This window comes from Cotesia typhae, unplaced genomic scaffold (assembly GCF_013202065.1).
Source record: "Cotesia typhae breed Kobodo isofemale line unplaced genomic scaffold, CoteBio_Ctyphae contig_56, whole genome shotgun sequence".
NCBI classification, from domain to species: Eukaryota; Metazoa; Arthropoda; class Insecta; order Hymenoptera; family Braconidae; genus Cotesia; species Cotesia typhae.
In genome coordinates this window covers 1,558,015-1,574,272 of record NW_027423760.1, presented here as the reverse complement: position 1 = coordinate 1,574,272, position 16,258 = coordinate 1,558,015, and the positions used below count along the sequence as shown (strand labels likewise).

Genomic DNA, 16,258 nt, shown 5'->3' with positions numbered 1-16,258 from the left:
ATATCCAGTTATTTCCGCTCTCATTCGCGGCCAGTAGTAGCTTCGGGATATTCTAGCAATTGTTTTTGCTATGCCGCCGTGCCCTGCCGAAGGGGTGTCATGATTCTCTCTCATGATTTTATCAACGCCTGCCGCAGGAATACATAGCTTCCATGTGTCCCCTCGGTCGGTATATTCCAAGCTGTGATACGCGTGTCGATATAGTAACCCGTCTTTTAGGCAATACTCGGCGTATCTCTGCGGATCATTTTCTATACCTCTTTTTATACGTTCGTACCATGCGTCGCCTAGCTCTAATGATTCTATCACGAGTTGACTCCTAGAATCATCAGTTTCGTTATCGTTACTCGGGTGGCTGCGGGATAGCGCGTCTGCCACTTTATTCCACTTTCCTTTCCGGTATACTACTTCGAAGTCGTATTGTTGTAAGAATAGACTCCATCTTGCTACGCGTCCACTCGGGCTTTCCATGGTTCTGAGCCACCTCAGCGACTGGTGATCCGTAATGACTGTGAACGCATACCCTTCGAGGTATGGTCTCATTTTCTGGATCGCCCAGACCACTGCGAGGCATTCTTTCTCGGTCACGATGTAGTTTTTCTCGGCTTTGTTCAATGATCGGCTCGCGTAGGCAATTACTTTTTCGTCACCGTCCTGTTCCTGTATCAAGACGGCACCTATTCCTACGTCACTAGCGTCGGTTTGCACGGAGAAGCTTTTTGAGAAGTCCGGGGCGGCTAATATCGGCGCGGTTTTCAAGCACTTTTTCAGTTCCTCGAACGCGGTTTGCTCTGTCACCTCCCATTTCCATTTCTTTCTCTTCTGGAGCAGAGAGGTGAGTGGTTTGGTCCGGTCGGCACAGTTTGGAATGAATCTCCTATACCAGGAGATCATCCCGAGGAACTGGCGCAATTCTTTCGTGTTTCGCGGTGGTGCAATCTCGGTGATTGCCTTAACTTTTTCTGGGTCTGTCCTGATGCCTTGTCCATCGATGACATGGCCCAAATACACGGTGCTACTTTTTAAGAAGTGGCTTTTTTCTCGGTTTATTTTCAGGTTCGCGGCGTGGAGGCGTTTCATAACCTCTCTTAGTATTTTCATGTGCTGTTCCAGTGTTTCGCTAATGATAATTATATCATCGAGATAAACGACTACGTATGGTTCGAGGTCAGCGCCGATTACTTCATACATTACGCGTTGGAACGTTGCTGGAGCGGAATGTAACCCAAAAGGCATGACACGGAACTGGAAAAGTCCACGACCAGGGATAGTGAACGCAGTGATTGCTTTGCTGTTCGCTTCCAGTGGTATTTGCCAGTAACCGCTCTTCAAGTCAATCGTACTAATTACTTTTGCTTTTCGCAGTTTGTCCAGTGACGCGTTTACATGGGGAATCGGAAACGCATCTTTTTCGGATACGTCGTATACTTTTCGAAAATCAACACAGAACCGGTATTTTCTATCCTTTTTTCGAACTAACACGACAGGAGAATTCCAGGGGCTGTTAGAGGGCTCTATGATCCCATCTTCCAACATTTTGTCGACTTCGGCATTCATGATTTCTTGCATCTTCGGATTTTTCGGAAAATAACGAGTTTTGATCGGTTCTGTTCCGGGTTTGATCTTAATCCGGTGTTCCGCGCATTTAATCGGTCCGTGAATGTCTTGGTCACGTTGGAGAAGTTCGTCGATCTCCTTTTGTGCAGTTGTTTCGTCGTATTTTGTTTCTAGTTCATAGCAAGTAAAAGATGGGTGGCATTTAAGAAGTTGGTACCCTAATACGGTGAGATTATCCACTCCCAACAGCATGTCATTCCCGTACGTGGGAATAATGTGAAACGACAGGGCGAAAATCCGGTTGTCTTCACGGATTTTAACCCACGCAGTGCCCGTAGTGCACACTACATGCTGGCCGAGTGTTGATCCCCTCACTGGTACCGAATTGTATTTTTCGTACAAGTGGTTTTGGCGGATGAAATCCCATACTTTTTGCGATATGACCGACGCCGTGGCCCCGGTGTCCATTAATGCGTGAATTGTCACCTGGCCAACCTCTATTTTTGCAAATGGACGCTTGTCCCCTGGTTTTACGTCTTTTGGTTTGAACTGCCCGGTTGTGGTGTCGATTGGTTGGTTGGCTGGTTGAATGTCGCTGGATTGGGAGCTCCCTGGTGGTCTCTGGCTTGGTGCTACGAGCTTGAACCGGTCCTTACTTCGTTTCCCTGTCGTGGGTATGGGCAATCTCGTGATAATGTATCCATTTTCCCACATCGCATACAGAATTTTACCCATCGATTCGTGCATTCAAGTTTCCGGTGCCCCTTTTGACGGCATCGCCAGCAATTCTCCCGCCAATTGGATTCGAAGAGTTCAAGGGGTGTGTTTGGTTTCGAGGGGGCCGAAGTTTTCGCGGAGGTAGTTTTATTTTCGCGGCGCGAAGATGCTTTTTCCTGAACAGTGAGTTGTTCGAGCTCGCCTGCGAGTCGTAGCAATTCTGGGACGCTGGAAAACTCAGTCCGCTTCATGTATCGTCGGTATTCCGGTCTTAGATTCTGGTAGAGACGAGTGAGACGAGCTGAGGGTGACATTTGTCCATGCCTTCTCATTAGAGTCTGGATCCGGGTGGCGTATTCGGCTGCACTCTCTATTGGGCCCTGGACCCGATTCCGGATCTGCTCCTCCAACTCCAGTTCGAGACCTGGGGGCAGATAAAACGCTTTCAAGTCTAGTACGAAGTCTTCCCATGAGTCCCAAACTCTCTTGTTATTACGATACCAGAGGAGAGCCTTCTCGCGGAGCAATATCGGTATGCAAGGAAGCAAGTCATCCATCTCGTACCCGTAACTTTCAGCCAATTCTTCGAGTCGTTCCAGAAAATCTAGGACATCGCGTTCCCCTTTGAACACGACGCCCCATTTCCTCACCATGTCCCTTCTGTGGAGTTCGACGGAGTCATCCATATACCTCGATTGGTGATGATGGTCAAGCCTGGGTGTCCCTGGATTTGAGCCGACTGCCCTGGGTAAGTTCACAGGGTCGGTCGCTCGTCCTGGCCGCCGTGTCCCATCCTCTCGTACTGATCGCCGTGTTCCATTTCCTCGTTTTGACTGCCCAAGATCCTAGCTCAACAAATGCCTTCGGTTGTCGCCACGGGAGGGTGTGCGGCCATCTCGCTCCTACTTTCTTCGTTGCTCGGCTTCGTACCTCATTCGGGCCTCTCTTGCGTCGAGTTGAAGCTCGTACGCTCGCTGTTCCTCTCTTTCCCGCAAAAGACGTGCCCGTATTTGCTGTCGCAGACTTTCGCGTAGCTCCTGTTCGGCCCGTTCAGCGGTTTCGCGAGCTAACCTCTCTTCTTGGTCCCTTTCCGCCTGATCCCTAGCTTCTCGGATTCGGCGTTCGCGTTGCTCCCGTTCTTCCGCTTCGATCTCGGCCCGCAATTTTCTTTCGTGTTGGTCCCCCCCTGACGTTTCGATTGCCTGATTATCATTTGTATCTTAGAGTTGCCCGTCGTCGTGGTCGGATTCATCCTCCTCCACTACATCGTCAAGGGTTTCGAGGTTGTCTAGTTCGGCTTCTGATTGATCGAGGTCGATCAAAAGTTGGTCGTATCGACCAGCGCGACCCGCATTCGCCGCTCGTGTCTTATTTATATCGGTTTTTAATAAGAACCGCAACTCCGCCAACGTCGCCTTTGGCTCGATGGCCACCCGGTATTTCTCTAATTCGCTAATGACCGCGTCTTTTCTTAGCGACCAAAGCCACGTGTGTGTTCCCGGTTTTTTACTCGCCATGATTTGATAGACCGAAGAAAAAGCAAAGAGGAAAAAGAAAACTACCTTTCCATCAATCAACAATATCCAAAAAATTCCCGTTACCATGAAAACAACAAAAATCACGGTCCCTGTTCGAGCGCCATCTTGTGTAACGGGTATTTTTCCGGTTTTTATCTAAAAATAGACTTTATTACTGTTGTGTTACAGTCAAGGCTTACCTCTATATCTATATCCGCTAGCTCGAATGAAATCTCGCCGGAGTCCAGGATCTTTTCAGGGATAGCTTATATTACTTATAAATGAAATTTGAGCCTGATTATAAGTAGTACTCTATTTATTTAAGACAACAAACAACAAATATCAAAACTTAAGTTATACAATTTTACAAACTTTATGTCAAACTTTACTATATCGTACATAACCCGTACACACCGTTTGTTTTTCTGTTTGTCGGTGCCACCTGGTGGCCAAATTCTGTCTACTACCTTTACGCAGTAGTATTCCTCTTTACCGACAGTTGCGTACGGCCTTACCTGCCCTTAATCCCGTCTGGGTGCTTGGAAAGCAACCCTTCCCGGCCCTACTTGCCCCTAGTCCAGTCTGGGTGCTTGGAAAGCAACCCTTCCCGGCCCTACTTGCCCCTAGTCCAGTCTGGGTGCTTGAAAAGCAACCCATCCCGGCCCTACTTCCCTCTGGGTGCTTGGAAAGCAACCCTTCCCGGCCCTACTTGGTGGCCAAATTTCCCCCAATGGACAAGTCAGCACTTACCTGGTTCCTGGTCGGAGACAAGGTAGGAGTTCCTTGGTTCCTTCCTAGTGAATGGTCTTCTACTGGGAAGGTTATATAACCACTAGGAAACTTGATTACTTTTTCCGTCAATCAAAATCGCTTTTGTTATTTCCTAGACCTTTCTCTACGAGTGAAAGATTTTGGAGAATTATCGCCATCTAACACTCGTCCTCAAATTTCAGATTTTTCAACTATTTAAATCTGATCAAATATCAAATTCATTCATCAATTTCAACAGATTACAATTAATTTCATACCAAATCAATTCCATACAAAATTCGTTCGGGACTTAGAAAAAAAAATAACGTTTGCCAAATAATAATTTTCACCAAAATAATTTCCCATACTAATTTCATTTCTGGGACTTAGTACAAACAAGTTAATTCACAATGAAAATAATTAATTAAATAATTATTCAGATATTTTGAATCTGTTCGAGAATTTAATTAATTCTTTCTTTCAAGTAAAATAAATTTTTGTTCTTTAAAAGAACAAAAATTATCGCCACGCAGTTTCGCTTATGTTAGCTCGTCGGTTTTTACTGTAAACGAACGAGCAGCAGAATTCTTCGCCATCTCTCACCGCGGCGGCGTACTCAAGAATTCGCGCGTATTTCCAAATAATAATAAATCGCAGTCAAATATTTAAAACTAAATAAACTTTTCTATTAAACAAAGAAATGTAAATGAACAATTATATAAAAAAAACATCTTTAGTATATTAAATATACTCCGGTATTAATAATGACAAGAACGATAATAATAGTAATAATAATGATAGTGTTGCGGAATTGTCGACCATCAACTCGTGATCGAAAACTCCCGCAATTTTTCAACTACCAGAGGGCAGCCTCCGAGGCGCCTCTGTGGGCTACGGCATTCAACACAGTCAAAACCATGCTTTGACTGTTACTTGTATTCCACGTGATCCCGACAAGTGCGGCATCACAACGTGTAATAAGTGTTAAAATCAACGGGTGTGAATTACCTAAAATCTAAACGGCTCATCAGCATTCATCAAGGATCCCAATTGTCATCCGCTGTAATAATTACAGGTATTGTCATAATCAACCTTGATTATTATATCAATCTGTGCCATCAGCACATACTATAACCTATCTTCTTGTTGGCGGGACTTGGCCTCACCAAGCCCGCCGAATATACAGACAAACACATTCGAGGTCACATGCATTCAACACATTCATGCATTCAAATAGTAATAACAGAGTAATTCTTGAATAATCACTTTAACTATTTTCTAATCACTACAAGTTACTTGGACTCGGCTTAGGTGATGACTCACCAAGGCCGACATTCCAATTCGGCTTATACTAATTCATAATTATAATTATAATTGTATTTTCTACTAAGGTTTTTTTATAAAAGAAAAAGTGCCAGATCTTGCGCTCAACCAATTGTCGTGCTCATGTTAATTTAACTTAACGCAATTGTTTAAAAATAACTACAATTCTGTAATATTGTCTACGCTCAAATAATTAATAGTGTTTATTACTGATGCCGTTAGTTAATTAAATGTAATACATAGAATACCGACTATGATCAAAATGCTCAATTAAGTTCATGAAGTCATGTGTTCAACTCTGTACTGTGATAATTATTTTATTAAATGACAATATTCCTTAACTGGTGAATTTAGTTCTTTATCACCCTATCCCGGCAAATTAAAGAATAAATTCTGTAATTCAAGTTGGTTTATTTTACATTAATTGGTCCCTCGAGCCGGATAGGGTGGTAAAATCAGTGAATAATGATCATAGTGCACGCACTCCTAACAATCACTTATTCGTTCTCGAATTAAAGTTACAGATAATCATTGGGATCACAATGTCGAACGATAAGGTTCCGCCTGCGATCATCCCGGACCAACAGGTCACTGAGACTCCACTTCAACAGCATCAGCATTCACTTACTCCAGCGATCACTCTCGACCCAGCGGGCGCTCACACTTCCACTGACACTCATGTCATTGATTCTGACCTTACTGATGAAGGAGTCAAAGGAGTTGATCCAGCTGCGGACCCGGAGAACAAGAAGAAACCTCGTAAGAAGTCCACGACGAAATCTTGCGACTTGGAGTTCAAGATCGCTGGCCAAATGTCACGCTTGAGAGCCATTTCAGACGCTGAAGCCCTTTCCGCCGCCCTCACCGTGGCCGAAGGTTCAGCTGCACTCAAGGCACGGCTAGATGTCCTCACCCAGGTGTGGCATCAGTTTTCACTCAACCACGATCAGCTTGGATCCTCTGGTACTACAGAGCTCCTAGAGCATTCATATGTCAAGGACGGCATCTTTGACCTCGCGCATCGATCATTCACAGGTGCTCAGACGCGCCTGTCTACACTCATCAACCTATTAGAAGCTCCTGCTCAGCCTGTGGTGACCACAGGCCACACACAAGAGATCGCCAGTCCCGTGAGCCTGCCACCACTGGACATACCACCATTCGACGGGGATTACAGTGCTTGGCCAGACTTTCGCGACATGTTCACCGCCAATGTGATCGAAAGAAAGGGAATCAAGCCGGTGCAGTGCCTTCACTATTTGAAGAACTTTCTCAAAGGCTCAGCCGCTCAGCTCGTTGCGAATCTGCCGATGTCCAACGAGAATTTCGAAACAGCATGGGACGCTGTTCGTCAACGATACGACGTTCCCAGGTTACTCATCGGAGCACAACTAGACAAGCTCATCAATCTCCCAGTACTTACCACAAGGTCATCTACTCAACTCTATTCACTCATTAACCGGGTTCATGAGGCACTCATGGCACTCAAGGCTCAGAATGTCAATTTCACTGAAGCTGACTGCCATCTTCTAACCCATCTTATCATCGGGAAGTTGGATCGATCAACCAGAGAGGCCTGGGAGCTGTCTCTTGGCTCTTCAGTAAATTACCCAAGGCTCAGCAAGATAAATGACTTCCTGCTTGAGCGTGCACGTGCCCAAGAACGTTATGAGGACACCTCACCGAATTCAGCCAGCTCCAGGGGATCATCGCATTCATCACAAAAATCATCAAGGCTCAAACAGAACACTTACGCTCATGTCGCGACAAGCGACAGCATCCAGCTCGCCCAACATTCACGATCAACTCCAGAGACTTCACTCCCCAATAAACCGGTGCCAAAGCCTCAATACCCGTGTGATATATGTGGTGGTGAACACTATGTCGTACGGTGTAATCAGTTCGTCGCACTTACCAACAAGGATCGTGCTCAAGTCGTCATACGATACAGACTATGTCCTAACTGCCTTGGACATCACCGAGTTGAAGTCTGCAAATCTACTAATCGGTGCAAAATCTGCCAGAAGGATCATCACACAATGATTCACCCTGGCACATTTGAAACAACTAACCAGAGTTCTCCCGCATTAAACGCTCAATGAGATCATCAGCTTCCGCGTGATCATGCATCAAACAATCACCTAGGATCATCTGCATTCACCCACCAGAAATCATCCAGTGATCAAGACCAGCAATCAAGAGATCACCATTCCCACAACCAACTAACTCAGGCCTCACATTCGCCAGCTCATCACCCTCAGCCTGGGTGCATTCAAGATGATCATTCTGCCACGTTACTCGCAACTTGTCAAGTCTACATCGTGACAAAGCTAAGTACAATTCCAATTCGCTCTTTATTAGACACTGGTTCTGAGACATCTTTTATTTCAGATTCCTTAGTCCAAGCGCTTAACCTCTCACGCACTCAGTCACACTTAAACGTCCTGGGAATAGGCTCTGCGAAGGCTGGCCGCACCAAGGGTTGTGTGAACATCACTCTACGCTCATTACATTCAGACAACGAAATCAACATCAGAACTCATATTCTGGGTGGACTGTCCACTCAATTACCAGCCAATTCGATACCAAGTGCCGATCTGGCAGCATTCAGCGACATCACGCTAGCCGATCCAGGCTTCTCTTCACCAGGCCCGATTGACCTCATCGTCGGGTCCGATTACTACGGTCAAATCATCATCAACCAGATTATTCGAGGGGAAAATCCTGGGCTTTTCGCTCAAAACACCATTTTTGGATGGGTCATCATGGGTCCAGTCCGGGTTCGAGCTCGTTACTCCCCCAGGACATTCCACGCTATATCTACTCGTCAAGATCGAAACCTCCAGGACCTCTTGACTCGGTTCTGGGTTCAAGAAGAAATCACTAGCAATCACACAAGTTTATTTTCGCCAGAAGAAGAGGCCTGCGAGGCCCACTTCAAATCAACGCACACTCGAGACAGTATGGGCAGATATATCATCAGGTTACCGCTGTTAAAGAGTCCTGATCAACTTGGAGACTCCTTCAAGCCAGCAATACGATGCGTACACCATCTCATGGGTCGTCTAAGCAAGGACGCCCGGCTCAACGCACTCTACACAGAATTCATGGCAGAATACATCAATTTAAACCACATGGTACCCACAACCTCATCTTCAGATCATACCCAGTACTTCCTGCCGCATCATGGGGTGCTCAAGGAAGTCAACAATCAATACAAGATCCGTGTGGTGTTCAACGGCTCAAAACCAACCAGTTCAGGCCTGTCACTCAACGATATCATGCATACCGGGCCTAAACTACAGGTAAACATCTTCGATGTCCTATTAAATTCAAGACAGCACCACTACATCTTTATCACTGACGTGGCCAAAATGTTCAGGCAAATTAGAGTTCACGAGGACGATCAATATCTTCAGCAAATACTCTGGTTCGACCAGGATGGCAATATTACGCCATTCAAGTTAACTACGGTCACCTATGGCACAAAATCAGCGCCATATCTGGCTGTCAGAGCCCTGCTCCAACTTGTTGAGGACGAAGGACATCGATTTCCACTAGCAATCAAGCCACTCACCGAAGGCCGCTACGTCGACGACATCTCCGCAGGCGCAGATGACCTGGACTCACTGCAACAAGTTGCAGACCAAGTCGAGGCTCTCTGCAAAGCGGGCGGATTCCCGCTAGCAAAGTGGGCAAGCAATCATGACGAACTTCGTCAACTTGATCATACGGAAGCGATTTTACAATATAAGATTGAGGATCCAGAAGCCAGCACCAAGATACTGGGACTGTACTGGTCCCCAATCAGCGATCATTTCTCATTTAAGCATTCACCACCAAGCTCAAGCAACGCATGCACCAAGCGTTCAATTCTATCAGAGATTGCTCAGATATTCGATCCATTGGGATTTCTTTCACCACTTATAATCCAAGCCAAGATGTTTATGCAGGAGCTATGGCTTGTGAAGCTCAGCTGGGACACTCCACTGCCAGATAACCTGTGCAATAAATGGAGAGCATTCAAAAAACAATTAATAGCAATCAATATCATCAAAATTCCCAGATGGATTCACTCATCCACACATTCTATACTTGAAATCCATGGTTTTTCAGATGCCTCGCAGTTAGCAATGGCAGCTGTTATCTTTCTCAAGGTCCAGCCTAATGATAATACTCAAGCAAAGGTTACGCTGCTTTGCTCCAAAACCAAGGTGGCTCCGTTGAAGCATTTGACGATTCCACGCTTGGAACTCACCGCTGCATTCATGTTGGCACAACTCACCACATTCTGCCAGAAAACTCTCAATCTCACCCATGTGCCAACTTATTCATGGACCGATTCATCAGTAGCACTCATGTGGATACAATCACACCCTTCTAGGTGGAAGGACTTTGTCAGGAACAGGGTGTCAAAAATTCAAGATCTTCTTCCAGATGGCCACTGGAGATTCATACCTGGCAAGGAAAATCCAGCCGATTGCGCTACAAGAGGCCTCTCAACCTCTCAGCTGAAGGATCATCAACTATGGTGGACTGGCCCACCGTGGCTGCTCAAGAACTCATCGTCCTGGCCAACTAGCCCAACTCACACTGATGCAGATGTTCATCTAGAAGAACGACCGATCAAGGTATTCTACTCATCGGCTCAGCCACTGGAATCACATTGGCCTATCATGGACCGGCCAATACCTCTCTTACGCATGTTAAGAGCAACTGTAATATGCATGAGGGTACGGGATATGATTAAACGCAAACCACGTTCATCTCTGAATCACGCAATCAAGTCAAATGAGATCAATCAGGCACTCCAATTCTGCATCAAGGAGACTCAACGCATGTACTTTCACTCCGAGTTCAAAGTAATAAAAATCAAGCATCCTGGCCAAGGGATCACCCATTCTCTCGTCTGACTGCCTATTGCGACACCGAAGGCATCATTCGAGTTGGAGGGCGGTTGGAGAATGCTCCAACTTCAGATCAGCAAAAGCATCCTGCAATACTACCTCGTGATGCTGGGCTCACTAAACTCATCATCTCTGATGCTCATCGGCGTACATTCCATGGTGGTACTCAGCTAACGCTCGCATTCATCCGCCAAAGGTATTGGGTCATCGGAGGACGTCAGCCAGTGCGCTCGCACATTCTTCGATGCCTTATTTGTGCTCGTCATCGGGGCCTTAGGGCTCAACAACTCATGGGTCAACTCCCAGCCCCTCGTGTGACTCCATCTCCACCGTTTTCTCACACGGGAGTCGATTACGCTGGTCCAGTCATTATCATGGCATGGCAAGGCCGGGGAACAAAGACGTTCAAAGGATGGATTTGTGTCTTCGTATGTTTAGCAACTTCAGCAGTCCATCTCGAATTAGTCAGCAACTATTCATCGTCTGCATTCATTGCAGCTCTTCGCCGATTCACCAGTCGACGAGGAGTCTGCACAGCACTATATAGCGACTGTGGAACCACTTTCCAAGGCGCTAACCATGAAATCAGGCGACTTTTTGCTCAAGGCACTCAGGAATCATCTCAGATACTCGCCGCTGCCTCAGTGAATTCAATTTCCTGGCATTTCAACCCGCCTGCCGCTCCTCACATGGGTGGAAAGTGGGAAGCAGCGGTTAAATCATTGAAGCATCACCTCACTCGCACAATCGGGGAATCGACCTTCACGTTTGAAGAATTTACGACTTTTCTTACGCAAGTGGAGGCGATTCTTAATTCCAGACCGCTAGAAGCACTCACCGAAGATCCGGAGGACCTATCTACGCTCACCCCAGGTCACTTTCTGATAGGAAGACCGATCATCGCTATCCCGGAACCGTCCTTGATGGACATCAACGTCAACCGGCTTTCCAGGTGGCAATTCATCCAACAACGCATTCAACAATTTTGGACTCAGTGGTCTTCAAGTTTCATTCAACGTCAACTGGCCATAACCAAGTGGCAGCAAGCTCATTATGAAATCAAAATCGGTTCATTGGTTCTCCTCACTGACGAAAGAACTCCACCAACACGTTGGCCGTTGGCGAAGGTCATTGACATTCATCCGGGCACAGACAACCTAGTCCGTGTAGTAACCATCCGAACAGTCAACGGGACCCTTACCCGACCAATCAACAAGCTTGCACTCTTGCCTCTTGCCCCGGAGCCAAATGACTAAATCGCAACAATCAACCAGTATGCCAAGTCCATCAGTCAGCTCGTCAATGCATTCACACATTCAAGGCTTCACACAAGGTACAAACAGAATTCAATCAGCAACTCCGTTCCTGATGGCGGCCGGAATGTTGCGGAATTGTCGACCATCAACTCGTGATCGAAAACTCCCGCAATTTTTCAACTACCAGAGGGCAGCCTCCGAGGCGCCTCTGTGGGCTACGGCATTCAACACAGTCAAAACCATGCTTTGACTGTTACTTGTATTCCACGTGATCCCGACAAGTGCGGCATCACAACGTGTAATAAGTGTTAAAATCAACGGGTGTGAATTACCTAAAATCTAAACGGCTCATCAGCATTCATCAAGGATCCCAATTGTCATCCGCTGTAATAATTACAGGTATTGTCATAATCAACCTTGATTATTATATCAATCTGTGCCATCAGCACATACTATAACCTATCTTCTTGTTGGCGGGACTTGGCCTCACCAAGCCCGCCGAATATACAGACAAACACATTCGAGGTCACATGCATTCAACACATTCATGCATTCAAATAGTAATAACAGAGTAATTCTTGAATAATCACTTTAACTATTTTCTAATCACTACAAGTTACTTGGACTCGGCTTAGGTGATGACTCACCAAGGCCGACATTCCAATTCGGCTTATACTAATTCATAATTATAATTATAATTGTATTTTCTACTAAGGTTTTTTTTTCAAAAGAAAAAGTGCCAGATCTTGCGCTCAACCAATTGTCGTGCTCATGTTAATTTAACTTAACGCAATTGTTTAAAAATAACTACAATTCTGTAATATTGTCTACGCTCAAATAATTAATAGTGTTTATTACTGATGCCGTTAGTTAATTAAATGTAATACATAGAATACCGACTGTGATCAAAATGCTCAATTAAGTTCATGAAGTCATGTGTTCAACTCTGTACTGTGATAATTATTTTATTAAATGACAATATTCCTTAACTGGTGAATTTAGTTCTTTATCACCCTATCCCGGCAAATTAAAGAATAAATTCTGTAATTCAAGTTGGTTTATTTTACAGATAGTAATAATAGTGATAATAATAATAGTAATAATAACGATAATAACAATAGTGATATATCAAAAATAAATTCTGCTGCTCTGCCGTCTCGCTCGCACTCCTTTTCCATACCATCACAGCCTGATCGACGGAATGCTGAAGAATCGACGCGGGCTGAAGGTATTTGGATACCTGGACGACCTCATCATTGTCACGGAAACGTTTGACGAACATGTGGAGGCTCTGGCCGAGGTCTTCGACGCTCTGAAGTCGGCCGATCTAAAAATCAATGTTAAAAAGTGCGAGTTCTGTTCCAACGAAGTCCAGTATCTAGGATATCGCGTAAACGAGCAGGGTCTGCTCGTCGATCCAGAGCGGGTCAAGCCGATGCTGGAGTTTCTCCGCCCGAAGAATATGAAACAAGTACGACGATATCTAGGAATGGCGTCTTGGTATCGACGTTTCATCCCTGACTTCGCTACGATCGCTGAACCGTTGACGAGACTGACGAGCAAAAAGGTTCGCTGGACCTGGACCGCGGAGCAGGACGCGGCGTTCAATGCGTTGCAGGTAGCGCTGGCTACAGTGCCGGTGCTGACGTGCCCGGATTATTCCAAGACATTCGTACTGCAAAAGGACGCCAGTGCCACGGGTTTAGGAGCCGTCCTCACGCAGGAGCATGAAGGGGGTGAAAAAGTCGTCGCATATGCCAGTCGCATCATGAATAAAGCTGAACGAAATTATTCCGTCACCGAACGGGAGTGCCTCACCGTGCTGTGGGCGTGTGAGCACTTCCGACGTTACTTAGAGGGCTATCGCTTCAAGGTGGTTACTGATCACAGCAGTTTACGCTGGCTACGTGATCTAAAGAGTAAGACCCCGCGATTAAGTCGATGGGCGATGCGATTGGCCGAGTACCAGTTCCCGATCGAATATCGGAAGGGGTCGCTGAACGACGTACTCGATGCGTTGTCACGCATGTTTGAGCGCGAGGAGAACGACTATGATGACGAGGAAATTTGTGCTGTCGATAATGCAGTCGAGCTAACGGACGTACCTGCCGCAGAAGTAATTGACGATTGGTATACCCGACGTAAGGGTGACGTCCTTGCTAACCCAAACCGGTGGAAGGGTTGGCGAGTCGAAGAAGATTGACTGTACCGATATAAACCGAATACGATGATTGCGCAGGTCGTCGAGGACCTGGATGCGTGGAAGCTGGTTCCACCTAAAGCGGCGCATTGGGGAATCATCGCCGAGAACCATGACCCACCGGATGCCGGTCACTTCGGCGTAGAGAAAACGACGAGTCGGTTCGCTACCGATTATTATTGGCCCGGGATGGACGAGGACGTCCGGAAATTCGTCGCTGAATGCCCCGTATGTCAAACCTCGAAGGTTTCGCAGCAACCAGCCGCTGGACTGATGTGCCGACGTACAGTACACACGCCGTGGACTGTAGTCGCCGCCGATTGCATGGAGTTCCCAACCAGCAAGAACCAGTTCAAATACATGGTCGTCTTCCAGGATCTGTTCACGAAATGGATCGAACTATGCCCGATCCGGAAGGCTGCTGGACCGACAATCATCCGAAAGTTTGATAAACTCATCGTACACCGATCCAGGTGCCCGGAGGTGTTATTGACCGACAATGGGACGGAATTCGTCAATAAACTGATGGCAGAGGTCGCCACTGCCTATGGAATCCACCATTCCCGGACACCGCCGTACCATGCGCAGGCTAATCCCGTTGAACGCGTTAATAGGGTACTGAAGACCATGATTATCTCGTATGTCGATCTAGACCACCGAGTATGGGACGAACATGTCCACGAATTCCGACACGCCTATAATACCGCCGTACACAGTTCGTCGCATGTTTCACCAGCCATGCTAAACTATGGTTGGCAGCCCCGACCGCCGAATTATTATCGGAAATTGATAGAGGGAGACACTGAGATCCCTTGCCCCGATACCAACGCGTGGGTAACCCGTCTTACCCGCTTAACGCAACTTCACGACCTTGTAGCCGATAATTTAGGCCGTAGCTTTGAGCGCCAGGCTAGGTATTATAATCGTCACCACCGAGATACACGATTCGCCGTCGGAGACGTCGTTAGAGTGCGTCAACACATCTTATCTCGCGGCGCGGATCGGTTTTCGTCGAAATTAGCAAAGAAATACTCGCTAGAAACCTATACGGTCTCGAAAGTAGTTTCGCCGGTAGTATACGAACTGGTAGATGAGAAAGGTCGTCCTGCTGGCCGACAGCACGTCAAAGCATTGCGGTTAGTAAAACGTAGTTCATCCGACGACAAGATTGAGGACTAACCGAAGCTCGAACCCTGAATAAATGCTGGTAATGACTGTACTAGTATATTCGTCGCATGTTCTATGTTGTTTTGTGCTACTTCTTACAGAATGTCAACCGCCGAGAACCATTAGTTCGAGAGCTTACGCTTTGGGCAGCTACTCACGACCAGGACGACGTATGGGGCTTAAGGCCCAGTCTCGACGAGAGAGCGCCGTGTAACGCCGTGGTGGCGGGTCGCCGCATCCCGTTGTCACGGATGATGGCTCGTCTGCGTGCCCAGTGGGCACTCGAGCCTAAGGACATCGGAGCCGCCGAGGAGAAGGACCCCACGATCATCGCTTTGGCGATGTGGCACGTGCCGCCGACCCATCAACAAGGGGGGACAATGCGTTGCCGAGGCGGAGCGCATTATCCTGGAGCATGGAGGGAGTATATCACGACGAGAGCCGGTGTTGACCGTCGCACAGCGCCGTGCCCAAGCCTTGGCCAACGTTCAGGCACACCCGCCGGTGACCTTGCTGCCCAAGTTACCATTGGCGCAGGCGCTCCGCAATGCGAAGCTATTAGTCAAGAACCTCATCGACGACGAGCATCTGCCGCCACGACGCCAACTCGCCTGTTGGAATTGTGGGTTAGACCACAGAATGCAGCTGTGCCCGTACCCGAGGGGTACCTTCTGCCTTCATTGCGGCGAAATCGGCGTATACTACGAGGAGTGTCGTCGTTGCCAGCCCAACTGCCGATTCCAATAGCGTCGTCGCAGTATCTTGGAGTTACTACAAAATTAAAGTCTTTTCATTTTTTTTATATTTTTTTTATTTTTATTATTGTTTGTTTTGTATGTGTTCAGACTCGCCGTAGGGTGAATG

The 16,258-nt window shown here is 46.8% G+C and overlaps 1 protein-coding gene across 1 annotated transcript; it reads left to right on the top strand.

Moving 5' to 3' along the window:
• The first annotated feature begins 8,141 nt into the window (after positions 1-8,141).
• Positions 8,142-12,027, top strand: LOC141532055 (uncharacterized). Its single transcript, XM_074250214.1, has 3 exons — positions 8,142-8,157; positions 8,226-10,625; positions 10,670-12,027. The coding sequence occupies exons 1-3, from the start codon at positions 8,142-8,144 to the stop codon at positions 12,025-12,027; spliced, it is 3,774 nt and encodes a 1,257-aa protein (XP_074106315.1).
• Positions 12,028-16,258: the final 4,231 nt, after the last annotated feature.